This window comes from Zalophus californianus, chromosome 16 (genome assembly GCF_009762305.2).
Source record: "Zalophus californianus isolate mZalCal1 chromosome 16, mZalCal1.pri.v2, whole genome shotgun sequence".
Classification (NCBI taxonomy): domain Eukaryota; kingdom Metazoa; phylum Chordata; class Mammalia; order Carnivora; family Otariidae; genus Zalophus; species Zalophus californianus.
The window spans coordinates 10,243,335-10,270,068 of NC_045610.1; the positions used below are offsets into that span (position 1 = coordinate 10,243,335).

Below are 26,734 nucleotides of genomic sequence, written 5' to 3' on the forward strand. Positions count from 1 at the left end.
GTAGTCCTGAAAGGGAACAGACTTTACTTTTTTTTGTTGTTTAAAAAATAAAACTGGGGTATATGGTGTAGATTTGAGGGTTTCACAGAATCACAAGCCATCTTTTTTTAGAAGTGAAATACACGTCAGTGGAAAAAGTCTGAACTGTGCTCTCCCCCTTAATTTATGAGTATATAAATTTCATGTGGATATTTTATCAGCATAACTGAAGGCCTCTGCTTGACGAAATTCTCACATCACATGCAAAGTGTGTACTAGTTTGAGAACTTCTCACCTACACCAATGATTGTTCTCCTATCACTCTTAGGGAAGCAATTAATTCGTGAAACTAATGACTTGATAAAATGGTACGTTTTCGATTTTTAGAGTTTCTTAAGCTGTAAAAGGCTTTCCAGGGACAATGGAACAGTCAGGGTAGTGGCCGAAGGTAGAAGTGCCCTTGTTAGAGTCACATACCCCTCTTCCAGATCTGGTACCTGGTGAGCTCCAGCGTATGGCCCGCGTCCCGCCGCCCCCAGACCTTCGTCCTCAGAGCACTGTTCTCCTGCCTTTAGCTCTAAGAGTCCAGTAGTTCTTGGGGCAGACTCTTAGGGCTTAAAATGCAGTAGTTCTACTTGGGATTCTCCACAGAAACACCCGTTCTAGACTTCACACACAACTCAACCCCGAGCTTTCTTTCATGTCCGGGCTCAGCAACACTAAGCTGGTGCTTGTACTCGGGTCACGCATCCTTTCTAGATTCTCACTGCTGGGGGCCTCATCATAGGCTACACTGTGTCGTGAAACCTCGGCCCTTGCACATGGTTTCATCCCGCTCTTGGTGCCACAAGACCATTCCAGTAGAACAGTCGCGTCTTCCTCCGTCCTGTGAAGTTGTGTGGGACAGCAGCTGTGCTCATGACAGTGAAAACACTTTTTCTTTCGTCAGGCTCAACTCAGTTTCCATATAACCCTCTGACTATGCGGATGCTCAGCAGTACGCCACCAACACCGATCGCATGCGCCCCCTCTTCCGTGAACCAAGCGGCCCCGCACCAACAGAACAGGATGTGGGAGCGGGAGCCAGCCCCGCTGCTCTCCGCACAGTACGAGACGCTGTCCGATAGTGACGACTGAACCGCCCAGGGAGGGGCTCTCGGTGGGGCCGGGGCGTGGGGCGGGCAGCTCTCGTTTCGGTGGGGTTTATTTTTAACGGCGGGTCAAAAATCTGACCTCCTCTGACTTGTGCCCAGAGACTTTGAGAGCCTGGACCACGGGTGATGAAGAAATGATGAAAAATTTATTTGGAGAATCAAATGGGGGGAGGGGTGGGGGGCTGCATTTGCTCCAGGCAGTTCGGTGGAGTCTAATAGTGGAGGGTTGAAATGTAGAGTTTTTAAAAAGTGGACAATTCCTGTTCTTACATCTGTTTGTAAAGAAAACCATAATGTCTTTAAATCACTCTTCTGTAAATAGATGAACTTTTTTGCAGTGTTTCCCCTTGCTGTAGTATCTGAGTGTACTTATGTTCAAATCAGCGCATCAACTTTGGGGGTAATTTTAAGAAAACAAACTCCGCACCTATCTTTTTAACGCTTGCCTTCTAAACGACCTCATACAGCCCAGTTACATAATGTTGGCTGTCACGGGCATTGTACTTTTATCCAGTTTTGTTTCCTCTAAATTCAGATTTCCGGTGATGTTTCAAATCTTGTGGAAATGTTTAGATTTTTAACACAGACCCTCGCATAAAATCTGTACATTACGTTATTAGGGTCAAAGGTAAGAGAAACTAAATTCTGCCATACTGTAAATTTCCAGTGCAGGCTTTAATTTTTTTCAATTAGTAGCACTGAAAAAATATTACTGCATGGGTATGTTATAGTTCAGGTTTTAAAGTTGAAAAAAAAAAAGGCTTCTTTGAGGCATCCCTCACTGTTATGCACACTGGTGACTTAGCCACGCCCCTAAGTATTCTTTTCCTTCTGCATCTGATGCAGAACAACAGAGCTTTTGTTTTGAAATAAATTTGACTACCCTGTCCATAGCCACATAGATCATGTGTGATTTAAGGCTCTTGATGTCTCAGGTTTCAAAGGAAAAACTAGTATCTTGTCTTTAGGTGGCTCGGTATTGGCTGAGTTAGCAGGTAACTGATCTGTGTAGAATGTTCGTCTGTTCGGTTCGCTGTGTTCTGTATCCTAAGGCCTCACGGCGAACGTGCAGTTTGGTTCCTGCCCGTCTGCCACGTGCCAGGGCTCCATTTGATTCCTTGGGGGCGAGAGTTTATTGCTGACTCTTCATTTCACTGAATCTCAAGGAGCAAATACTTCAAAAGAGTGAATTTTAAACTAAGTATGGTACTGGAGGGTCCGCTTCATCCTTCATAACTGCTTGTTGAATTGTGAGATTTTCCTCCCATACAACTTAAGCATAGCATTGAAGCATCCTTCTGTAGCAGGAGGATAGGGACCGTTTCGGAAGGATGCCACTGAAGATGAGAAAGGGGAGAGACGGAGGGCTCTCCCGATGATACAACTCAGCACTTTATGGACTCAGTAGATCTAAACTTTTTAACAAAAGTCCTCAAGCCTCTAGAGAAAGCAGGGGCCCCATAACCACTGACTGAGCGCCTCCTTTGTAACGCGCGGGTCACAGGTGTGCCTGAGACCCTCACGTGGCCCTTCGCCCTGGGGGTCGGATCCCTATTTTGGTAATGAGGCCACTGGCTCAGGACCTTGCCCACACAGTCCAGTAAGCGACAAAGGCCACGAGTCCATGTGTGTCTGAAGTTCAAGCCTTCACTCCTGTTGCTATTCCACTCCCGGAGACTTCAGGTCCTCACGATAAACCTTAGAGCAGGGTGAGTGATCCGATTCCTTCTACTTGGAAAGTTGGTACTGCTTTTATTATACATACACAGTAAATGTTCTACATGACAGTTAACTATCTTAGATATCGTTAATAACTTAAAGTGTCAACAGACCAAAACGAGATGATGATAATGCTATTTTTCTAGGACCTGAAGGTCTGAATCAGAATGGTTTTTGCGAACATGTCGGCTGAGAGCCTAACTTTTTACTTTCGCAGTTCCACTTGAGGACCCCTCACGCCCTGCTCCTCACAGTCCATGTGCGTTACCACTCCGCCTGCCACGGCGTGGACAAGACCTAACGCAGGACCATTTCTTAGTGCAGAACATGGAAAGGACAGAACTCACACATGGCTTACCTACGGAGCAAACCGTCTGGGAGGGTGGCCGTCCACCGAGGCAGGACCGGAACGGCACCGAGAGGGACCGAGGACTGGCGGCTGGCGGCTGTCAACCCAGGCATGATGCTCTACGGGCTGAGATTTCAGTGTTCCGAAGCTGCCTCCTTATGCATGAGTGTTTAGCACCCCACAACTAGATGAAGGTCTTCCCGATGCTGTGCGGAGCAGTATTCTGACAGACAGGTTTCCAGTGCATGTTCATGATTGGAAGTTTCCTAATGCTTTAATTTTGGTATGCTGGTTCCATTTTTAAGATATTTATGCCCTGAAAACTCTGGTGACATAGTTCAAACAAACTACACTATTTTTAACAACTCACTTTTGAATTCACACCAGTCGGGCCAAGGGGCCGGTCCTCCTGCTTTGCTACCTTGTTTTTACAACTGTGCAAATGAACTTTCTTGGAAATACCCACATGAAGAGACTGTCTTTCTGAGAACACCTACAGTTTTTCCAGCACCGGGATGGGACCATGAGCTGAATCATTGTGGAGGATCGAAAATTCTTAAATAAAACCTGGAGTGACAAACCTAACTTTCAGTAACCCCTGCAATTGTGAAAAGGTACAAACATTCTCAGTGCACATGGTGAGTAGTTGACAATAATTTTTCAAAAATCAACCAACCAATAAATTAAGACTGGGTTGCACTGAAAACCTGATTTATATGCTATTTCTCATTAGACCTGATTAAAGGAGCTAGCTGGCTGGTAAGAGATGAGCTTAGCAGGAAGAAATTTACATCTGCAAAATACTAAATTCTAGTTTTAGTCTAATCCCCGAGGATTTGGACCTCAAGGTTTCTAGTATTTTGTTTTCTTCTTGACTCTAGTAAGTTACTTCTTGTGAGAAATTCAAAGATTACGGAATACATACAGTGTTGTTGTAGAGTCTCTAGTTTATTATGAAAGGATTCTTCCAGTATGTACACAGGAAACAAAAATATCTGTTTATCATTCCCACTCACACCCCCACCCCCAAAGGCTTACCAACAGTAGTGTTCCTTCATGGCACCTACAAAAATTGCCTTTCCCCAGGCAAATGGCTCTTTGCAAGACTTCGGAGGTAAAAACATCCTTCTACCTAGCTCGTACGTTTATACTTTATGCACTCTGAGGCAGTGTGGTAAGGCGCTCTCAACACAGTAGTCTAGTCGTTAAGGTGACCTGACCACGTACGTTCTCCCACAGCTAAAGGAGAATCTCATCGGTCCCCTACTTACAGATGAGGATCCTGAGACCCAAACACAAAAAGCCAGAACTAGGATCAGTGACCCTTCTACTGTACCAGCAAGTACATGTCAGAACCACTGGGGAGACTTCACATATTGTACTTGTAAGGCCCTACCCTGACACCGAAGCTTTGGGGGTGCAGCCTGGGCAGGTGCAGATGACTCTGGTCAGGGACCAAGGCTGCAAAGGAAGTGGAGTGCTCCAACAGCATCGACAAGACTTCGTAGCATTCCTTTTTTCCCCCTTTTCATAGTCGTATGTAACCGGATATAAAAACATACACTTCACTTTTACTTATAATTAAATAGGTATATTTTTCAAGGGCCTAATTCCTACTTTAAAACTTCATGCTGGACGCTGGTGCAAACCAAGACAATACTTTTGCTCCACTACGCATTACATCCCACACTGGGCTTCATGAAAGAGAGAAGAAAAATAACTCACCATAATCCCCCTTTGCCATGAGACATGTAGCTCTGATCTGCCAGATAGCGATAAAATGAAAAAGAGGGTAGCAAATCAATGGATCAAAATCTTAGGCTAGAGATGCCTGGCTGACTCACCACGCACCCACCCAAGGGAAACCTGGCCCGTCTCCATCCACACGTCCACCGACACCAGCACGGACGGCACCTCACCAGTAGGTTACGACTGAAAGCATCACTTGACATCTGTCCTTAAGAGTCAAAATCGGCCAGGGGTGAAAGCTGTTTTTCCTTTAAAAACACAAAGTGGCAGTGTATACAACTTGTCCTTCACCATAGCTATGCTGACAAAACTTGAGTATCAAGGAGAAAGGATCTAAGCCATTGATTTGGGCGTCACTGAGACCGGACTAATCGCTGCTGCTGAAAACGCCCTACAACAAAAAGGGATTTAGCGCTTCATCAAATTAAGTTAAAGGTCTACTTTTTCTTGACAGCTCGGCCAACTCTTCCCTGATGTGCTGTATAGAAACCTCATCTCTTTTCAGCTCTGCTTGCTTCAGCGCTTCCTGGTAGATCTCTTTTGCTTGTGCATATCGCTCTAAAATAACCCAGAGAGAAGGGAGAATAAAGAGAAATGCAGGTTTTCCGAGTGATTCTGCCAGACTCCGCAGGGTGAGCACTCGTGCCCGCACGCAGCTAACCCGCTGTGTGCTCCCAGAGCCCTGGGGGCGGGGGGGGGGGGCCCGGCACGGCCACTTCTCCCGGTCCCGCCAGCTGGCCCTCTGGACGCTGGGCCCACCTCCCTCAGCCTGGGCTCGCCAGGCAAGTCCCGGCCACCGAACACAGTGATGCTTCAACCAAACACACGTCCTTGCTGGGGACCTTCAGCCAGCCTCTTCGTTCCGGAGCTTCCTGCCTGCCCCTTGCCCTCCCCAAAACCTTCTCACAGATCCCTACCTGCAGGGACCCCCTTCCCTCAAGCCGGGGCAGTCCGGCTTCCGGGGCGCCCTACCTCGGTGCATCAGGATGGCGGCGAGGTTACTGAGCAGCATGTGCAGCTCGGGGTGCTCGATCTGCCGGGCCAGGTCGGACGCCCTCTGTACGTAAATGCAGGCCTCGTCGAAGCGGCCCTGTGCGTCCAGGGTGGTCGCCAGGTCACTCATCAGCACGATGGTCTGTACGCAATAGAAACCAGGGCCAGTTTAAAAAAAAAACAAAACACAACAGCTATACAGACTGAACAATCTGGAGTTTGGTAGAGTGAATATACGCTTCAGATTTCATGGTTCCTAGCATTCCACAGGTGAAGGGCATCAGCCTTTAACAAGCCCCAGGACGTTTATCATTCACATTGTACAGCACAGAGCATCTGTTCGACTCGGGAAAATGATACAAATCTAGAAACTTGGGAACAGGATGAATATCACGTATTAATCGAATGACCAAATTAGAAGCACACACACAAATAAAACAGCAAGAAGCAGTTGTTAACGATCTCATTTAAGGTTCAGCAGTCCTGAGAAGCCAGCCTCCAGCGCCTTCTTAGGATGTCATTCCTACGGGTAACTCTAAGATTCATCGGGAAGAAGAAATATGTAGATTACTGGTATTAGGGGGATTCCCTTTATTAAGGGTTTGGAATCTTAAAACTCTTAAATCAGCATTTTAAAATTTTGACACTAAGAACGGCAGACCTACCTCATCCCCTGAAGTCACGGCTTTAAGCCTCAGTTCTAGCTCTTGTGATGTGAATTCCAGATTTGTCTTCTTACTCCTCAGTGACTAAATACCTTTCCTGAGGATAATTCATAGCCCAGTGCCTTGCCCTGCCCTTCGACCCCAGCCTTGGGACATGTTCAGTCTGGTTAAAATTTCTGTGTCCTACACTGGGGGTACCAGGCATCTCAGAGAAAAGCAATCCAGTTCCCACCCCTAGAATTTAATCTGATAGAGGAGAAACACAAAGATTTCAGTTCGACACGTTCTCTGTTCTAACAGAGCGTTCTGCACAGTGTGCTTAAATTCTGTCAGTGGTTTTCACTCTTCGGTGCAGTCCCTCTCTCCCCCCCCTCCCCACTTCCCCCGGCACTTTACCTGTGGGGCAAGGGAGGCAAGAACCTTCCCGTATTAACCTGTTCCTCCTAAGATTCTTACTGAGATTCAGGATTCCAAAACGCTGTGGCCGTGCACCCGGAGGGCCGAGAAGCACCCGGTGCCTGGTGAGACCTACTGTTTGGAAAGGCTGCTCTGCTGTGTAAACCAGTATGCACGCAGAATGCTCTGGATGGACCCAGTAATTGATTGATGCGAGGTCTCCAACCCTTTCTTTTCTTTTTTTTTTTTTTGAAAGTCATCTCCACCTACGCCCAATGTGGGACTCAAACTCTCGACCTCAAGATCAAGAGCCGCACACTGTCCTGAGCCGGCAGGCGGCCCTCAGAGCCTCCCTGAAGCACGTAGCTGGGGGTGGGAGAGCGGCGGGAGGAAGAGGAAGGGCCCGGGGCGCGTGGGCGGGAAGCAGCTAGGACCAACCGCTGAGCGAGCATCTGTCCCCAGTGAGTGTGGCATCTCACACCCGGAAATTCTGAAAAGCTTTGCTTTACAGCTCCTCTCTCTGCTCTCCTCCCTTACCTGTGGGTGTCTTTCTCCTAGCATTTCTTCAGAAATCTGCAAAGCTTTTTCGTACATCCTCTGTGCCTGTGATGGCTGCTTGGAGAACAGAAGGTAGCGAGCATAGGTGTCTAAGCACATGCCAAGGAGGAGGTGGGTGTTGGCTTTCTCTTCCACTAAGAAGGAAATAAGAGCAGTGCTGGCATATGATATAAGCACAACAGAGAAAGTGAGGCAGAGAACCGGCCAAGCTTCTGCAACCTCTTGCTTGTTACCAAGGCCCACGCGTATTTTCACAGTCCAGGACCCTCGGAATGTGTCCTGTCATTGAAGAAGTACCTCTGACCTTCCACTTTGTTACACAAAGGCGACAATGCAGGTGGATTAACATCTGAACTGTTCCCGGACCCAATTTCAGTGTGTGCGGTGGGGGGAGGGGGCGTGCCCACACCAGAAGCCATTCTCAGACACCAGCAGGGTGTGTGCGAATTCACAGATCCGCATCAGATGCCACAGGCTGAGGGTTAGTCCTACCAGACACCCCCGCCCCCCCACCATCAGACACCAGTCACAAACCCCGGGCTTCTGACAGCAGCCGGCGACACTGCAGCTTCCAGTACGACCCCCTCCGACTGAGGATGCCAACTGCAAGTCCAGGTTCTGACAACGGGCTATACACCTGAGCTTCCCGGGCCTCCCTCCTTCCGTTACATTAATTTGCTAGATCAGCTCACAGAACTCAGAACATTTTACTTCCTGGGTTACTGTTTATTACAAAAGGATGTAAGTCAGGAACAGCCAGATGGAAGAGACGCACAGCACAAGGTATGTGGGAAGGGGCGCGAAGCTTCTCTGCCCTCTCCGAGAGCACCACTGTCCCAGCACCTCCACGTGTTCATCAACCAGAATCTGTGAGCTCTGTCCGGGTTTTTATGGAGGCGCCATTACATAGTGGCAGTTGGCGACAGATTAAACCTACGGCCCCTCGGCCTCTCCCCGCCTCCCCCAAGGTTGGGGTGGGACTGAATGGTCAACCCTCTAATTACAGGGCCAGATCTCTTGACAACCCTCCTTAGGAGATGGCCCAGAGTCTCCTAATTAACATAACAAAAGACACCTTAGTCACTCCCAGCACAAGAAATTCCACGGGTTTGGGGAGCTCTGAGCCAGGAACTGGACAAAGACCAAGTTTAGATGAGAACAAGATTTTGGTCATCTGAATGACCGTATCTTAAAATCACAATATTGCAATATCCAATTAAATGACAAACTTTTCCTCACATTTTTCTTTTAAAGATTTTATTTTTTTAAAGTAACCTCTACACCCAACGTGGGGCCTGAACTCCCCGGCCCGAGATCAGGAGTTGCACGCTCTTAGCGACTGAGCCAGCCAGGCGCCCCACTTTAACCCACATTTTAAGTAAGACCTTGAGCATCAAGGTCTGGAGCATTCTTTTTAGGTCAAAACTGTTATTTAGTACAAACAGGTAAAGATAAATTCCAAGAATGAGTTAACAACAAAGAAAATATAGGGCAAATGAAAGAGTTTTCAGGTACAAAAAAGGCAATGCTTGGTAAGAAACCAGAAAACACTCAGAATCCTGAACTAGAAAGTCACAAGCCAACTGAAAGAACAGTTAATCCGTTTTTTGAAGAAGAAGAAAGGCTGCAATGATACAGCAGCTCTGGACAAATTACAGTATAGACGACACAGTGTCCGAAAAGGAACAAACTTCGAACACCTCAGGCCACACGAACGAGCACACAGACCCCGGGCACAGACACGAGTAGCCAGGCACACAGAGACCCAGGAGGGTGGGTACAAGCGACGCAGACAAACTCAGCAAGCAAACTATGACCCACCCGACCCACGATGTTCAGTTGGGTTTCCCAGCAAATTCACATGAGACACCGTTCCTTCCCTATCCTCAAAGTTTCAGAAAACGTACAAAAGGCAGACAGAATTGAAAGATGACTATGGAACCAAATAACAGGGTGACCAATGATTGAAGAGAGTTTAAATAGGCCAGTGCACTTGGGGTGGATGAAGGCAGCTGTTGACATGTTATCAGAGGCTGAAAAAAAAATTTTTTTTAAGATTTTTATTTATTTATTTGACAGAGAGAGACACGGCGAGAGAGGGAACACAAGCAGGGGGAGTGGGAGAGGGAGAAGCAGGCTTCCCGCTGAGCAGGGAGCCCGATGTGGGGCTCGATCCCAGGACCCCGGGATCATGACCTGAGCCGAAGGCAGATGCCTAACGACTGAGCCACCCAGGCGCCCCAGAGGCTAAAAGTTAAGAACGCAAAGCAGAAATCTGAAGTTACTTGCTTTGACTTAAATATATACAAAAAGTATATACTCATCTTAAAATCAAACTAGGGATAGTTTGAAATAGATCGCCTTACAAATATACTTTCAAAAAACATCAAAAAAGTTATTTGCATAAATATTAAAAGTATAGACGAATGTATGGATAAATATAGAAAAGCAAAGACAGTATGGCACCAGCTACCATGTAAAGATCCCATATTTCTCCGCCAGGAAGAAACACTGAAACCAAATATCTAACCACGAGCAAAAATGCTGAGCAAAAGCTTATATAATCGAGGGGCAGTTTAAAATTAACTGTACTGCAAGATAATCTAACAAAAAACGGCAGTTGAAAATGAGAGGAATGAGACAAATCTCTATGTTCTCTTCAAGTACAAACAAAAGTCCAAGAAGATAAGTAATTTGTAACAATCAGAAGACTTTGAACTAAAACACACGTTCTTCGATGACATTTAAAGACAAAACCTGTTTGCCATACCCCCAAAATATCACAAAACAATGTATAATTATTCCAATTCTGGAAATTCTATGCTTCAAAAATGACTGCCAACTCCTATTTCTGGGATTTCTATTAATTCTTTTTAAATATTTCTATGTTTGTAAAAAGTCCTTTTTATATTTTACAATTAGAAAGTATGATAAAGTGATAGGTAATTCCAGTAGAAAATCATCACTACTGTTATCAGCAATGGAACTTAACCACAATGGAAAAAAAGATAGTAAAGATTTTTAGAAATAATTAATAAGGTATGATTTTAGCTGTAATATTTTTTCACTGTTAAGAAAAATGCATTTCAAATTCATATCGCACTCTATAATATGAAAAATGAAAATAATTTTGGAGAATCAACTTCTCTAAAAACAAGACCTTAAGGGAGAAATAAAAAGGCTCCATGATAAAACCTTTAGCATACTGCCAAATCAAGAGAAAACTTCACAGCTTTAATAAAGTACCAAAAGAGTTCCAGTAACATTTAAAATATAGTTTTTTGAAATATTACTATAAAAACTGCTAGAAATTAGACAAGAACAAATCAGATAGCCCATAACAGCTGAGAAATACACTGGGATTGCTCAGACAGAGCCTCCCCCAAAGATTGTCTGAATCTGAGAAGGAGATCATATTTATTTCTTCAAATTTATATAATTCTTTTTCACATATTATTTCTAACCAGAGAAAAAGAGAAGCTACCTCAAATCTGTCCATGAAACAAGATACAGCACAGAAATTTTTACACAAAATACTAGCAAATGGCACTGTCAAATGCACTAGGGAAATGACCAAGAGAAATGACCATACGAGAACGGAGCAGTGTATTTAATGTATCAATATATCAAATGCAGACTTACATAAACGCAGACTAAAAAGGAATGTGATAAGATACTGGTTCTGAACGGGGTGGTTCCGGTAATGATGACGGATCAGTTCTATTCTTTTGCACGCACAGCTGAGCTCCGAAGAGAAGGAAATCCCAAGGGCCAAACAATAGGAGTAAGCTAAAAACCCAGAGCAGAAAGCGTGGGACTTGACACCACAAAAGCCCAGTTTTGTGAGGACGGCCTGAGTGTCTCTGTAACCCAGAACTGAGTTCTTCCAACTTCTGTCAATCAGAGAATCAGATCCGAAGCCCCTTGCATAAAACCAGAATGACCATCGTAGGCATCGTGTACCCCCTCCCGAGACCCTGTCCTCACCGGGGGGGGGGATCATGAGGAACGTGCATGGGCCAGCCTGGGATCCAGATGGGAGAAAGACAACCATGGAAATCTCTCTCACAGGCCTGAGCCACATGGAGCTTGAGGTCTGCATTTAAGCATTCATTTCAGCTTGGACCTGAGTGCTTGGAATAAAACATTCCGGGAATGTCTCATCTTCCAGCTAAAACCCTGCTGATGAATTTATCATCCAAATGTAGTAAGCATGGAAATTCACAATAAATGAGAATCAGGAGACAATAAAAAAGGAGCCTCACCCCCAAGAATTTTAGATAATTGACGAATCCAAGACTATAAACGAAGCAGGTTTTGCATAATTACTTATATGGCCAGTATGATCCACCTCAGAGCCTTGCATGTGTTCTTCCTTTGCCTAGAATTTTCTTTAGAGACTGCCGCTTGGCTTATCCCCTCCCATTCTTCAGGTTTCTTACCAACGAGGCCTTCCCTGACCCCTCTATACGATAGCGTACAGCCCCACACATTCCCTGCACACGAAGTCCCTCAGATACATGTCTCCATAGCGCTTAATCATCTTTGGGTATACTATCATTTGCTGGATAGTGTTTATGATGAGTTTTTCCTCCACTAGAAACTGAGCTCCATGAAGCAGCAACTTCCTCATATTTACAGCTGTCTCTCCATGCCTATAGTAACATGTACGGTACATGACAGGCATTCAAAAAATATTTCTTGGAGGACCGGTTGAATGGATGAACAAATAAAAAGAAAATTAAGAACATAAAGGTACTGCACTAAAGATGGAAAAGAAAGAATTAAACCAAAAATTAATTTTAATTATAGAATTCAACAACACTGGCGTTCCCTGAATCTATGAAAACTCAACACACAGATGTTATCACAGATCAGTAAGAAACGGATGACTAATAAAATAGCCCTGAGCTATAACCCTGTCCGCAAAGTAGGAAAAATTCTACCACTACTTCACATCATATTAAAAATTCTAGGTAAACATCAAAAACTAATGATGTAATTAATGTATGGTGATTAACATAATAATAAGAAAAAAATTCTAGGTAAAGACTAAATGTAAAAAAGCCTAATAGTTAGAAGAGACCTTTCTGACCTTAGAAGAAAGAAGTATTTTATTCAACAAGACACAAAAGGCACAAACTATAGAGGAAAATATCATAATATTACAAATTTTAATCTCTGTATGTGAAACGCCCTCAAGTGAAAAGACAAGGACACAAAGAGATATGTAACCTACAAAATATTTTGATCAAATACATAAAGAACTCTTAGAAATCATTAAGAAAAAGACAACCCTTCAGAAGAAAATAAGCAAAGGATATAGAGACAATTTTCAGAGCAGGAAATCCGCATGGTCAATAAATGTATGAAAAGTCTGTATCTCACTAGCAATCAGAAAAAACACTGAAACCCCATTTCACACCCACCAGATCATCAAAAAATAAAGTCCAACAACAACAAAGATACAGAGCAACAACACACACACATTGCTAGTGAAAATGTTAACTGGTAAAACCACACTGATAAGCAACTTGGTAATATCTAGTGCACGCACCCCGGCAATTCCACACTTAGGTACATTCCCTAGGGAGTAACTTACGTGTGTGTGTGTGTGTGTGTGTGTGTGTGTTTTACAGAGACACGGGTCCAAGAGGGTTCAAGGAGCTATTATTTTCCATGGTAAAACAGCAGGAACCTTCATGTCCATCTACAGGAGACCCAGAGGCCATTCATCCAGTGGGATCCTAGACCGCAGTTGCGGGGAATGGAGCAATCAGGGCCACCCCAAGCCTGTATCACTCTTTACCCCGCACGCCCTACCATAGTGGACCAGTTAGAGGGAGTCTAGACTCTAGCAGATGCAGACAAATGCAACCAGCAGACATGTGGTTTGGCAAGGAGACAGGCCTTTGTGACAGGAAAACTGATGCTTTAAGTATCAACACGGATAAATCTCAATAAGATAATGTTGCATGAAAAACTGCAAAAACAAATGTATAATATGATACCATTCATATAGAGTTTTAAAACATACTAGGGTGCCTGGTGGCTCAGTTGGTGAGGCATCTGCCTTCAGCTCGGATCATGATCCCAGGGTTCTGGCACTGAGCCCCGCATTGGGCTCCCTGCTCAGCGGGGAGTCTGCTTCTCCCTCTCCCTCTGCCCGCACCACGCTTCTGTGTGCTCTCTCTCTCAAATAAATAAAATCTTTAAAAAAAAAAAAGTTTAAAAACGTACTAGCCCCACTGTATATTGTTTACTGATATATACAAGTGTAATAAACAGGCCTAAGAATTATAAAGATCAAAAACAAATTAAAAAACAAAAAACCACCAAATTCAGAATAGTATTTATACCGAGTGGGAGTACAGAGGGTTTAAACTTAGAAAAAAGAACTCTGAAGCACAGATGGTAAATAGTTAGATCTGACAAAGCTGAGGCGAAGGTACACAGGTATCTGTTAAAGTGGCTACACTTTCTCTCTCTCAAATAAAATAAATAAAAAAAAAATCTTTAAAGTGGCTACACTTCATTTTTGCTTGAAATCTTTAAAAAAAAAACTCAGAAGGCACAGAACTAACTTTTCTGAATGGTAAGACAGCAATATGGATTATACCCCAGAGAAATTTCCAAAATATAGACAAGGAAACTGAGAGGATAAATATACAGGACAGGGGAGAGAGGTGGATATTCAGGTAACGGACACGCCTGAGTAGAAGACCACGCCTAGTTCATGAAGATGTATTCGGAAGCTCACGAGAACTGCGTCTTAGAAAAGAGACTAAGCCCCCTAACCTCATGCTGACAAGACTTCCAACTCCTACAAAGCAACCCAGCACGAGAAAACATGCAATCTCCAACAGAAGGCAAATAAGCTAGCTGCAAAATTCTCTGCAATAAATCCCAGTAAGTCTAAAATTCCAGATCGTAGAGAAAAAACAAGTAGGGAAAAGCAGAAGAACGTTTCATTGTACTCATTTTACAGAAGCAACTGAAAACCCTATGGATGCCTTCCCTCCAAACTCTAAGTGGAATTTTAGTGAGGAAAAAGTCCCTGTAAGACGGAACTGAGAGGGACGCCTGGGTGGCTCAGTCAGTTAAGCATCTGCCTTCAGCTCAGGTCATGATCCCAGAGTCCTGGGATCGAGCCCCGCGTTGGGCTCCCTGCTCCGCGGGGAGTCTGCTTCTCCCTCTGCCACTCCTCCTGCTTGTGCTCTCGCTGTCTCTCTCTGACTAATAAATAAATAAAATTAAAAAAAAAAAGGGGGGGAACTCAGAACAAAAAAAGTAACAAAAATGGGAAGCATTTTTAAAAAATATTTGAGAGAGCAAGGGCACTTAAAAATCAACAAGAAGAGTGCATGAGCAGCGGGGAAGGGCAGAGGGAGAGGGAGAAGCTGACTCCCCACTGAGCAGGGAGCCCAGCGCAGGGCTCAATCCCAGGACCCTGAGACCCTGACCTGAGCTGAAGGCAGACGCTTAACCAACTGAGCCACCCAGGTGCCCTAGAAAGCAAAGTTTTTTAAATGCAAAAAATTAGACCAAATATCATTCTCAATACTAATTTTAAATAGGCTTTGAGATTTGGTATAACAAGACAATGATATTCAGATTAGGTTTAAAAAGAATCCAAACATAGACTTCTACAAAAGACACGCTGAAAACAAAATGACTTAAAAAAAGTTGAACAGTATGATACAGTAGATGTAAAACTAAAATTTGTGACCAATACCTTAAGTAGGACCAAAAAAAAAAATCATTTTTCTAATGAAGGGATAACTCACAATGAGGATATATATCTAGGACTGTTTAAACAGCATAAAAACATGTATGAAGAAAAAAAAATCACAAAGCCAAATTATCTTGTCTAGAATTAGACAAAATCAGCCAGGATATAGGACTTAAACAATACTTTAAACCAACCAGAGCTATCCAACATATATAGAACATTCTACCCAACAACAAAGGAATACACATTCTTCTCAAATGTACATGCAACAGTCTCCAGGACAAACCATATACTATATCATAAAACAAGTCTCAATAAATTTAAAAGGACTGAAATCAGGGCACCTGGGTGGTTTAGTCAGTTGGGCATCTGCCTACGGCTCAGGTAATGATCCTGGGACCCTGGGATCCACCCTGCATCAGGCTCCCTGATCATTGGGAAGCCTGCTTCTCCCTCTCCCTCTGCCCACCCCCTCTCCTGGGCTCAGGCTCTCTTTCAAATAAATAATCTTAAAAAATAAATAAAAAATAAAAGGCCTAAAATCATATAAAGCATGTTTTCTGATCCCAGGGGGATGAACTTAAAAATCAACAACAGAAGGAAAAATTGGTAATTCATAATTATATGAAAATTCATGAATGCACTCCAATATATCCCAAGGATCAAAGAAATCACAAGAAAAATTAGAAAATACTCTGAGATACATGAAAATGAAAATGCAACATACCAAAACTTATAGGATGCAGCTAAAGCAGTGGAGGGAAATTTATAGTTGTAAATGCCCATATCTGAAAAGAAAGATTTGAACCATCAACCTGATCTTCCACCTAAGAAACTAGAAAAAGAGCAAAACAAACCCAAACCAAGCAGGAGAAAAAACCAAGGAGAAACAACAGTCAGGAAGGTCCTACATAAACGGAGAGTGGTAAACACAACTTGAAAAAGCCAAGGCATTTAATAAATTAACGAAGGCATCACATTCCAGCAAAGTCTTACAGAGTACTTAGTGCTAGCCACTGTCGTGGAGCGTTTAAATCCCCGGACAACTCTACAAGGTAGACACAGGTTCTACTCTTATTCCTGTTTTATTGATGAGGAAACCAAGGAGAGAGAAGTGATATAACTTGTCTGCAGTCACACTGTGAAGAAATGGAAGACCCAGAACTCAAACTCAGGCTCCGGACTTCAAACATTCATGACACCAGATATGCGACCAAAAATAGTTCCACCTTCCGTAAGTGTTCTGATTATTTAAAATATGAAAATGAATGAAACTTTCAGCGCAAGGAAAGGGGGAGAAAGGAGTCAATGGGAAAAAAAGAATCTCTTGAAACGAGGAAATAAATCCATGAACTTAGGAAAGAAATATGATCTCATAACAGAATATTGTCAGTTATGCTTTAAAAACATAATTCCATAAAGTTTCTTCTAGGAAAATATAGATCTCCAAACATCTGTCACCCAAGCATTCACTTATTCAAGATATTTTTATTTTTTGTTTTTTTAAAAGTAGGCTCCACACCTAACGTGGGACTTGAACCCTCAACCCCAAGATCAAGAATCACAGGCCCTGCCGACCAAGCCAGGCACCCCATTCAAGATACTTACTAACGCCGTGTTCTTGGTACTGTCCTACATACTGCAATCAAATCAAGAAAGTGGAAGAAATTTAAATATATGAGTACTGATCAAGGAAAGAAGAAAAAAAGTTGCCAGAGAATCACCTCTAAAAGAGATCTGGCCCATATGGTTTTCCATCTCTCCCTCTCCTTGGGCCTCCCTCTTCCCTGAGACACAACAATATTGAAATCAGGCCAATTAATAATCCTATCACGGCTCCTAAGTGCTCAAATGAAAGGAAGAGTCACATGTCTCTCATTTTAAATCAAAAGCTATAAATAATTGAGCATCTCAGAAGCTGAGACAAGCTGAGGGTGAGGTCTCTTGCACCAAAGAGTCAGCCAAGTGGTGAATGCAAAGCAAAAGTTCTAGAAGGAAAGGGAAAGTGCTATTCCACTGAACACACGAATGGTAAGAAAGCAAAACAGCCTTATTGCTGATGTGGAGAAAGGTTTAGTCGTCTGGACGGAAGGTCAAATCAAACCAGCCCCAACATTCCCTTAAGCCAAAGCCTAACCCAGAGCAAGGCCCTGACTCCCTTCAATTCTGCGAAGGCTGAGAGGTGAGGAAGCTGCAGGAGAAGAGTCTGAAGCTAGCGGAGGTGGTTCAGGAGGTTTAAGGAAAGAAGCCGTCTCCGTAACACAAATGTGCAGGGTGAAGCAGAAAGTGCTGATGTAGAAGCTGCAGCAAGTTCTCCAGAAGATTCTAGATCTTCATTAAGATAATGAATACGCTACACTAAACAACTACACTACACCATATAACAGATTTTCAGTGTAGATGAAACAGCTTTCTATTGGACGAAGATGCCATCCAGGACTTTCACAGCTGCAGAGGAGCAGTCAATGCCTGGTTTCAAAGCTTCAAAGGACAGGCTGACTCTCTTGCTAGGGGGCTAATGAAGCTGGTGATTTTATGTTGAAGCCAATGCTCATTGACCACTCCCAAAATCCTAGGGCCCTTAAGAATTATGTTAAATCTACTCTGCCTATGCTCATTCTATCAATGGAGTATCAAAGCCGGGATGACAGCACATCTGTTTACAACATAATTTGTTGGATATTTTATGTCTACCGTTGAGACCTACTGCTCAGAAAAAAAGATTCCTTTCAAAATATTACTGCTCATTGACAATGCACCTGGTCACCCAAGAGCTCCGATGGAGATGGACAGTGAGATTTATGTTGTGTTCAGGCCTAACACAACATCTACTCTGCAGCCTGTAGATCAAGGAGTCATTTAAACTTCTGAGTCTTTTTATTTAAGAAGTACATTTCACAAGGCTCTAGCTGCCTGACAGTGATTGCTCTGATGGGTCTGGGCAAAGTAAACTGAAAACCTTCTAGAAAGGATTCACCATTCTGGATGCCATTAAGAACATTCATCATTCATGGGGAGAAGTCAGAAGAGGTCAGAGGAAGAAGTTGATTCCAACCCTATGGATGACTTTGAGGGGTTCAAGACTTTCAAGTGGAGGAAGTCACTGAAGATGTGGTGGAAACGGCAAGAGAACTAGAAGCAGAAGTGGACCCTGAGGGGCACATGGGTGGTGTAGTCAGTTAAGGCCTCTGACTCTTGATTTCCGCTCAGGTGGTGATCTCAGGGTCATGAGATCCTGACTCAGTCAGGAGTCTGCTTGAGATGCTCTTCCTTTGTCCCTCCCCCCATGTGCATGCTCTGTCTCGAATAAATAAATAGATGTTCAAAAAAAAATCTTATAGGGGCGCTTGGGTGGTTCAGTCAGTTAAGTGTCAGCCTTCTGCTCAGGTCATGATCCCAGGGTCCTGGGATTAAGCTCCACGTCGGGCTCCCTGCTCAGTGGGGAGTCTGCTTCTCCCTCTCCCACTGCCCCCTGCTTGTGCTCTCTCTCAAATAAATAAAAAAAATCTTTTAAATAAATAAAATCTTATTTAAAAGAAAAAAGTAGAGCCTGAACATGGGACTGAATGGCTGCAATCTCATGATACAACCTGAATGGACGAGGAGCTGCTGCTCATGGATGAGCAAAGGAAGTGGTTTCTGAAGATGGAGTCTATTCCTGGTAAAGATGTTGTGAGGATTGTTGAAATGACAAAGGATTTAGAATATCACATGAACCTAGTTGATAAAGCAGTGGCAGGGTTTGAGGATGGACTCCAATTTCGAAAGAAGTTCCACTGGGGCCAAAATGCTATCACACAGCAACTTGTGCTACAGAGAAATCATTTGTGGAAGGAAGAGTCAATCAATGCAGCAAACTTCACTGCTGTCTTATCTTAAGAAATTGCCACCGTCACCCCAGCCTTCACCCCAGACCACCACCCTGATCAGTTGGTCAGCAGCCGTCAACGCTGAGGCAACACCCTCCACCAACAAAAAGATGTTGACTTCCTGAAAATTCAGACGACGGTTAACAGTTTCTAGCAATAAAGTATTTTTCAATTAGGGTCCGTGCATTTTTTTAACCATAACGCTACTACACACCGTAAACACCAGTTTTATCTGCACTAGGAAACAACCTCATCTGATCCACCGTCTGACGACATGCCCTTCACTGCAGCGGTCTGGAACTGAACCCGTGATAGCTCTGGGTATGTCTGTGTTGCAAAGACAGCGTAGCAAGTGACTTTTGCTAGCAGAGCTGCTGTCTGTTCCAGCATCCACTCTTCTGTCACAGGATTCAAGCAGAGTGGAATCCCGTCCTCTGTTAGGAATGGATCCTGGTCGATTTTAGAGAATCGGGCTACTCCCACTTCTCCTGTCAAGGACTGCGTCAGAAATGCCACGTAACCAAATTCCAGCCAATGAGAAGGAGGGAAGAATCCACTTGGGAACTTGTAGCAAGGATTACTTTGATTCTAAGAGAAATACCAAAGAAGTTTCCTTTTCCTCCACACATTGCCATTTCTGGATGAGATTCCTGGGACCTAATACCGTCACTTTTCAACCACCAGGGGAGCATGTAGAGAAAGCCAGAGCACACTGAGAACGACAGGGGATGGAAAGAATCCCCCCTTCAGGATTTCAATGAGCTGTGGGTCAAGTAACTCAGCAGTCTGCCCCTTTCCACCGAAGCGCCAGTTACATGAGATAGTATGTGCCCTTACTGCTTAGCGTAATTTGAGATTTTTTGCTATTTGCAGTGAAATGCTAACTTATCAGATGGCAATCTCCCCAAATTCATTTAATAACATAATGCAAATCTAGAAATTCAAAGTACTTTAGGGATTTGACAAAATGATGGAATATTCAGGTAAAAACCGAGTGAAAATAAAATGGGAGAAAATTTTACACAAGAAGCATGTGTGAAATCTGTTTACTGTGTAACTCAAATGTATGCTACCATATAATTCAAACAACGTATACTGTTATACAAGCCATCAGATGAATGAATCAAATGGAAAGCCCCAAAAGAAATGCAAGCATATATAATTTAAATAAGCACGTTAACGTGGACAGATTATCATCTTTAAGAAGTTACAAACATCACACCAAGATTAACCGCAGATGTGTTACAAAGTTACGTTAGCACAGTTTAGAAATAAAGAAAAAGAAAATTTAAAGGAAAGATGGCTGAATATTTATCTGATTTCAAAGTTGAAAAATACCTTTCTAAGCATTAAGCTCCAGAAGAGCAGGGACTTCTGCCTCACTTCCCTCTATTTGAATCCTAGAATACCTGGCATAGAATCGCTGTTCTAAATAATTCTAGATAGTTATTTAAAATTAATAAAAGCAAGGAAAATACACATAAATGAATTCAGATCTAACTCCAAAAAGATTAAAGGCAAGTGCAAGTCATACTGTGTGATTCATTTATATAAATTTTTTTTTAAGACTGATTTACTTATTTTAGGGAGTGCATGTGTGTGTGCGGCAGGGAAGGGGCACAGGGAGAGGGAGACAGAATCTCCAGCAGACTCCCTGCTGAGCGTAGAGCCTGATGTGGAGCTTGATCCCAGGACTCTGAGATCATGACCTGAGCTGAAACCAAGAGTCAGATGCTTAAATGACTGAGCCACCCAGGCTCCCCATTTATATAAATTTTAAAAAAGAAACCTGTACAAACTACCTAAGCTTCAGCAGACCAGTATCTCTGGGGTGGGAAGGGGAATGGGACTGAGACCAGACACACAGACGCTGCAAAGGTATTGTTAGTGTTGGGTCACTGCCTGTTCTCATTGTTCCTTAGACTATACAAATGTCAGTTTCACATTTATTTTTAATTAAAACAACCAAAAAAAACCCAAAACCCCAAACTTTACAGGCATGAGTAAGGGAAAAGAAAAAAACCTGACAGGACAGAGTTAATATTCTTACAGAACAGCACCAATAAATGATCATCCTCTTTGCTTATCAAAGAAATGCTAGTTAATGCATCACTGCTATATCACCAATCTGGCAAAAGTTATAAAAATCAGTGAGTTTTAGGGAGAAGGGGCACACCGCCTTATCACAATAATGAAAACTAACAATGGTTAACTCTCAAGTGGCTATTCTGTACTAGGCATTGTTCTAAGTGCTTTATCGATATTAACTCATTTGAACTTTCTACCACTCCTATAAGAGAGTATTACTTTTAGTCACATTCTGAGAATCAAAAGCACAGAGGGATTACTTAATTTGACCAAAGTCACAAAACAAATGATGGAAAATTCAAAGAACCAGAAAATGTAAATTAATACAGTCCTTTCGAGGGCAATTTTGTGATATTCATCAACAACCTTAAAATGTGCTGCTTTTGACCTGGAATTTCAGTGCTGAGACACTATTCTAAAGAAACAGATCTGGACACCACCTGTTGTCACAGAAGACTTCACTTCCATGCAGATACACTGTTCTGGACTGAACACGTGCATTTATCTTTACTCTCTCTGAGTTAAAGGATAAACAACATTTAAAGTTACAAGAAAAAAAAAACAGAAGAATCAAGGGAGAAGACAAAGATCAAAAAAACCGTGGGAGATGACAAGCAGAGGACAAAAGGCAGTAAGTGACTAAGCCCATGACAGGAAGGTGACTGGACGCTGCAGAAAGCCGACAGGCTCCGCAGAGCCCCAGAGAAGCTTAGGAACTCAGAAGAGCAAGTACTACGGTTAACAGAAGAATCGGTCATACACACAAAAAAACAAGCAACAAAAACACCTCTGACTTTAGAGGAAACAAAAAGTTATACACAAAAGCAAATGTAGTCACGTGATCTTGTTACTTGGCTCGACAACTAACACTACTGATATATTTGCAATAATGCAGACCGGACCAAAGCTGCACTGAATCTTCACTTCTCTGTCAGTTAATAGATTCTAAAAATAAGTCAGGAAATAATTTTGTTATTAGAAATATGAAGGAAAATACCAGAAGAAATTGGTTAAGAGTTGAAAATGACTCCAGGAAGACATGTTGCAAGGAAATGCTATTTTTAAATTAATTCTTATAACAGTCCTTGACTTCTTATACTATATAGGTAATACAAGAAACTAGTTTAAAAAATAATTTGTTCCAAGAAATTATAGAATATTCAGAAAAACACAAATAAGACATAAATCCCCTATAAACCTACCAACCTGAGATAATCCCTGTCTATATTTTGGTATCATGCAGCCCTGCTCTATACCTATATTTAGAAAATTAGTCTCCTCTTAACTATACTGTTTAGTAATCTGCTGTTTTCACTCAAATTTTTATGGGCATTTCCTCAGTAAATATATATTTACAACATGAGGAACAAAATGAGTACCCTAGACCAAGTTTTTACGTGAGCTGAAGTAAACACTTTGGAGACAGAGTTAGTCATGTCAATTAAAAGCATATGAATTCAATAATGGATTTACTTTGTTTAAAATGGAATGGGGGGGTTGCCTGGATGGCACAGTTGGTTAAGTGACTGACTCGTGGTTTCAGCTCAGGTCGTGATCTCAGGGTCATGGGATCAGGCCCCATGTCCGGCTCCACGCTCCTCCTGGAGTCTGCTTGAGAGTCTCTCTCTTCATCTGCCCCTTGCCCCTGCTCACGTGTGTGTACACTCTCTCTCTCTCTCTCAAATAAATAAGTCTTAAAAAATACAAATAAAACTGAGTGGGAATATATTTCTTTAGAAAAAATAAGGTTAAGGATAACATAACACATTTTCTATATAGAGTAACTAGTAAAACGTAAAAACAATGTTTATAATAGAAATTAATTTGCTTTCTCCAACAAGAGTTCCTTTGCCTGGAAAAAATATTTTCACAATATATTACTAAATTAAAAAAAAAAAGCATATACAGTATGATCCTTAATTTATTTCTTAAAATGTAAACAGCATAGGGGGAAAACAAACCTGCAAAGACATACACCAAAATATCAACAGTAGTTCTTTCTTAGTACTATTATGGATGATCTTTATTATTTTCTTCCTGATGCTTTTCTAAATCTCCTTAATTGCACTGGTATTGCTTTTGGAGTCAGAAACTTTTAAGAAACGATGCTATAAATGAAAGGTAGCAAGGGTGTGAATAGTTCAAACGTAACTAATTTGATAGCTAGACTTGTTTTTACATCTTTTGTCAATTCCCTCAAAGCACTTCCATACCACACTGAAACTCTCCTTGGTGCCTGCCTGCTCTTCTGTTCTTACAGTCACCAGTTACTGAGCCTCCACTGTGTGCCAGGCACTGCTCTAGCACCAATGATTCAGCAGTGAACAAAACAGATGAAATCTCTATCCTTCTTTGACAGGGAAGACAAATACTAAGACACTTGGAACCAAAATATACTTTTAGTGGCCATACAAACATGAAGACACAACACACACACGCATGCTCCTACTTTCAAGTGTGAGGAAGAAAAAGTAAAGGACAGATGGGACGAGATCACTGTTTGAGTCAGGGCAGGCCCCCGAGGAGGGAGCCCAGAACTGAACGAAGAGAGCTGGCCATGCAAAGATACGGGAGAACAGCTCGGTAGAGGGAGCAAGTGAAAAGGCCTTGAGATGGCATCGAGCTTGCACAGAACAGCAGGGAAAAGACCAGTGTGGTCAAAGTGGGATGAGCAAGGGCGAGGGCAGTGGATGATGTAGAAGTAGGTAGGGGTCAAATCACGTAGGGCCTTACAGGTCCAAAGGGGTCCTGAAATTTATTCTAAAGGTGATGCAAAGGCACTGAGTTTTAGAAGACCACTCTGCCTGCTACATGGACAACAGATTGTGTGAAGGAATGCAAGGAAGCAGGAAAACCTTTGAGGAGACTTTACAGGTGTTCAGGCAAGAAATAACGGCCTGGACCAAAGTAGCAGGGTGAGAGGATGAGACGGGGTCTGACATGGATGTACCTTGATGGGCGATCCAATATAACTTGGTGACTTACCATCAGGAAAGAGGAAGGAATCACAGGTGATTCGTAAGTTCTTGGCTAAAGCAACCGAGTGAATGGTGGTGCCATTTACTGAGTGGGCCGACTGGTGGAGAAGCAAGTATGTAAGTGGGAGAAATCAAGAGACCCGGGGCACCTTGGGTGGCTCAGTCAGTTAAGTGTCTGACTCTTGGTTTCGATTCAGGTCATGATCTCAGTCAGGGTCGTGAGATCGAGCCCCATGTTGGGCTCTGTGCCCAGCTTGAAGTCTGCTTGGGATTCTCCTTCTCCCTCTGCCCCTCCCCCCACACTCTCGCTCGCTCTCTCTCCAAAATAAATAAATAAAATATTAAAAAAAAAAATCAAGAGACCCATTTCAGACATGTCAAGTGTGAAATGACCACTAGACATTCAGGTCAAGATGCTGAGGAGACAATTTTACCCAGTTCATGTCTGTAATCCATGTGTCAGTTGGGGATGAAGAGGTTAACTGATATTTAAAGGTACGGGGGGACTAAATGCTATCTCCTAGGGTGTGAGCCCCAAAGTCTGCTAACTTTAGAGGTGGCAAAGGGGAAGGTGAGTGACCAGTGAGGTGTCCCAGAAGCCAAGTGAATAAAGTGTTTCCAGTACCAGGGTCAGAGCTGCTAATAAGTAGAGCAGGTAAGATAAAGATTGAGAACTTGTGACCTTGATAAAGGGGGCTTCAGCAGAGTGCTGGAAGAGAAAAACCGGTTTAGGTTCAAGAGAGAACTGGAAGAGGGGCGCCTGGGTGGCACATTTGGTTAAGCGTCTGACTCTTGGTTTCAGCTCAGGGCATGATGTCAGGGTTGTGAGATCAAGCCCCGTGGCAGGCTCTGCACTCAGCACGGAGTCTACTTGAGACTCTCTCTCCCTCTCCCTCTGCCCTGCGTCCTGGCTCTCTCTCTCTAAAATAAATAAAGATAAGTCCTAAACAAAAAGAGAGAGACCTGGAAGACAACAGAGTACAGATAACTCAAGTCATAAAGTCATATGTATTGCTTTAGGGACAAGAGGTGACCACTGTTTCTCTAGCATCTTGCTAGCTCTTGGCACAGAGTACATGTGAAGCAAGCATTACCAGATGAATGTTGAATCTAAAAATTCCCAATATTTCAAACCATATTAAGAAACCTGAATGGCTGAGAGCTAGAGAGCATCCTGACCATCCCATTCTGTTCCTAACATCATTCTTTATGTTCTTCCCTCCATAATGAGGATGAACTACAAAAACCTGAGTTTCCCTGGGGCACCTGAGTGGATCAGTCGGTTAGGCATCTGCCTTCGGTCATGATCCCAGGGTCCTGGGATCGAGCCCCACATCGAGCTCCCTGCTCAGCGGGGACTCTGCTTCTCCCTCTTCCTCTGCCCCTCCTTCCCGCTTGTGCTCTCTCTCTCTCACTCTCAAATGAATAAATAAAAAAAATTTTAAAACAACCCTGAGGTTCTCTTCACCTTTTATAACTTGGTACATATCCAGGACCGAAAGGTAATTAAGTAGCATTGTGACTGGTAGCTGAACCAAGAGAAAAGAAAAAGACCTTCCCTTTCTGCTCCCCAATTTTCCAGAGATTATATATAATAAAGTCAACAAATTACGAACATGTCAGCAAAGGGTTAAAAAAGCAAACAGTGGTCAAGTTATTTAAACAAAACATCTTATTCCAAACCTTCTGCTGAGATCTTAACAGCCACTTAATTCCCCAAATGGGTAGCTGGCCCTCCCCCAATTCAGGTACCTCGCCCTCTACTGCAGTGTTAAGAGTAAAGCTCTGAGGCAAAAAGGCAATGTCCAGAAAACAGTCAGGTTTCCCTACCTGACAAAATGTCTTCTGCTAATTCCTTTTCTCTTTCAATTTTTTCCTCTAGAGTTGAAATGCAGAATTCATAGCCAGCAAGAGCAAATTCCTGTCTGTAAAGCAAAGATCAGCAATCGGCTGTTCACCTTTTTACAAACTCCTTGTTTATATGCATTTTCCGGGCTTGGGTGTGAGCATTAGCAATACGGGGAGTGTAAGACGGGAAGAGGGAATGCTGCCTAAAGTTTCTAAGGGGTCTCAATCTGCCATTTTGCAGAAGTTCTTAGTCACCCATGTAACCTAGCTTAAGACATAAAAAGCTAAGAATGCTGCTATAATCTTAGTAAAGGACAGAACCAGTGGCTTCCACCATCTCCCAGTAACGATTTCCAGTGAGTCAGTTTCTCCATTTGGGAAAGCCTTACACCCACTCAAAGCAATACTGATTATGAACGGAGGCTCAGGCCACCTGCACTAAGGATGCTGACTACGGATCTCATGCAATTTCTGGAGACGTTTACTAGCTTTGTTTATTAGCTTTCCGACCTGTTAGGTCTTTAGTGGAAGCTTCTTTTACATACATGGAATTCCTGGCTATGGCACTAGAAGGCACTGAGCCTGAATCTAGCCCGGGACCCTCGACCCACTGGAGAGGACACGCAAACATCAGGCAGACGGACTCTGGACAGAACA

At 43.1% G+C, this 26,734-nt stretch overlaps 2 protein-coding genes across 20 annotated transcripts in view; one reads left to right on the top strand and one right to left on the bottom strand.

The window, feature by feature from the left end:
- NCOR1 (nuclear receptor corepressor 1) overlaps positions 1-3,915 on the top strand; it is a 152,108-nt gene extending 148,193 nt beyond the window's left edge. For 18 of the 19 annotated variants that reach the window (XM_027625485.1, XM_027625486.1, XM_027625484.1 and 15 more), the window contains one exon: positions 929-1,892. In XM_027625485.1, the coding sequence (XP_027481286.1) occupies positions 929-1,116 (188 nt within the window). In that variant the 3' untranslated portion in view covers positions 1,117-1,892. Of the gene's footprint in view, positions 1-928; positions 1,893-3,069 lie in introns of those variants that run through there. The other variant, XM_027625496.2, reaches the window with a different exon arrangement.
- A 204-nt stretch (positions 3,916-4,119) lies between these two features.
- TTC19 (tetratricopeptide repeat domain 19) overlaps positions 4,120-26,734 on the bottom strand; it is a 28,291-nt gene continuing 5,676 nt past the window's right edge. The window contains exons 7-10 of the mRNA XM_027625508.2: positions 26,060-26,154; positions 7,542-7,696; positions 5,923-6,085; positions 4,120-5,508 (exon numbers count right to left, since the gene is read on the bottom strand). Coding sequence (XP_027481309.1) covers positions 5,375-5,508; positions 5,923-6,085; positions 7,542-7,696; positions 26,060-26,154 — 547 coding nt within the window. The 3' untranslated portion in view covers positions 4,120-5,374. The remainder of the gene's footprint in view (positions 5,509-5,922; positions 6,086-7,541; positions 7,697-26,059; positions 26,155-26,734) is intronic.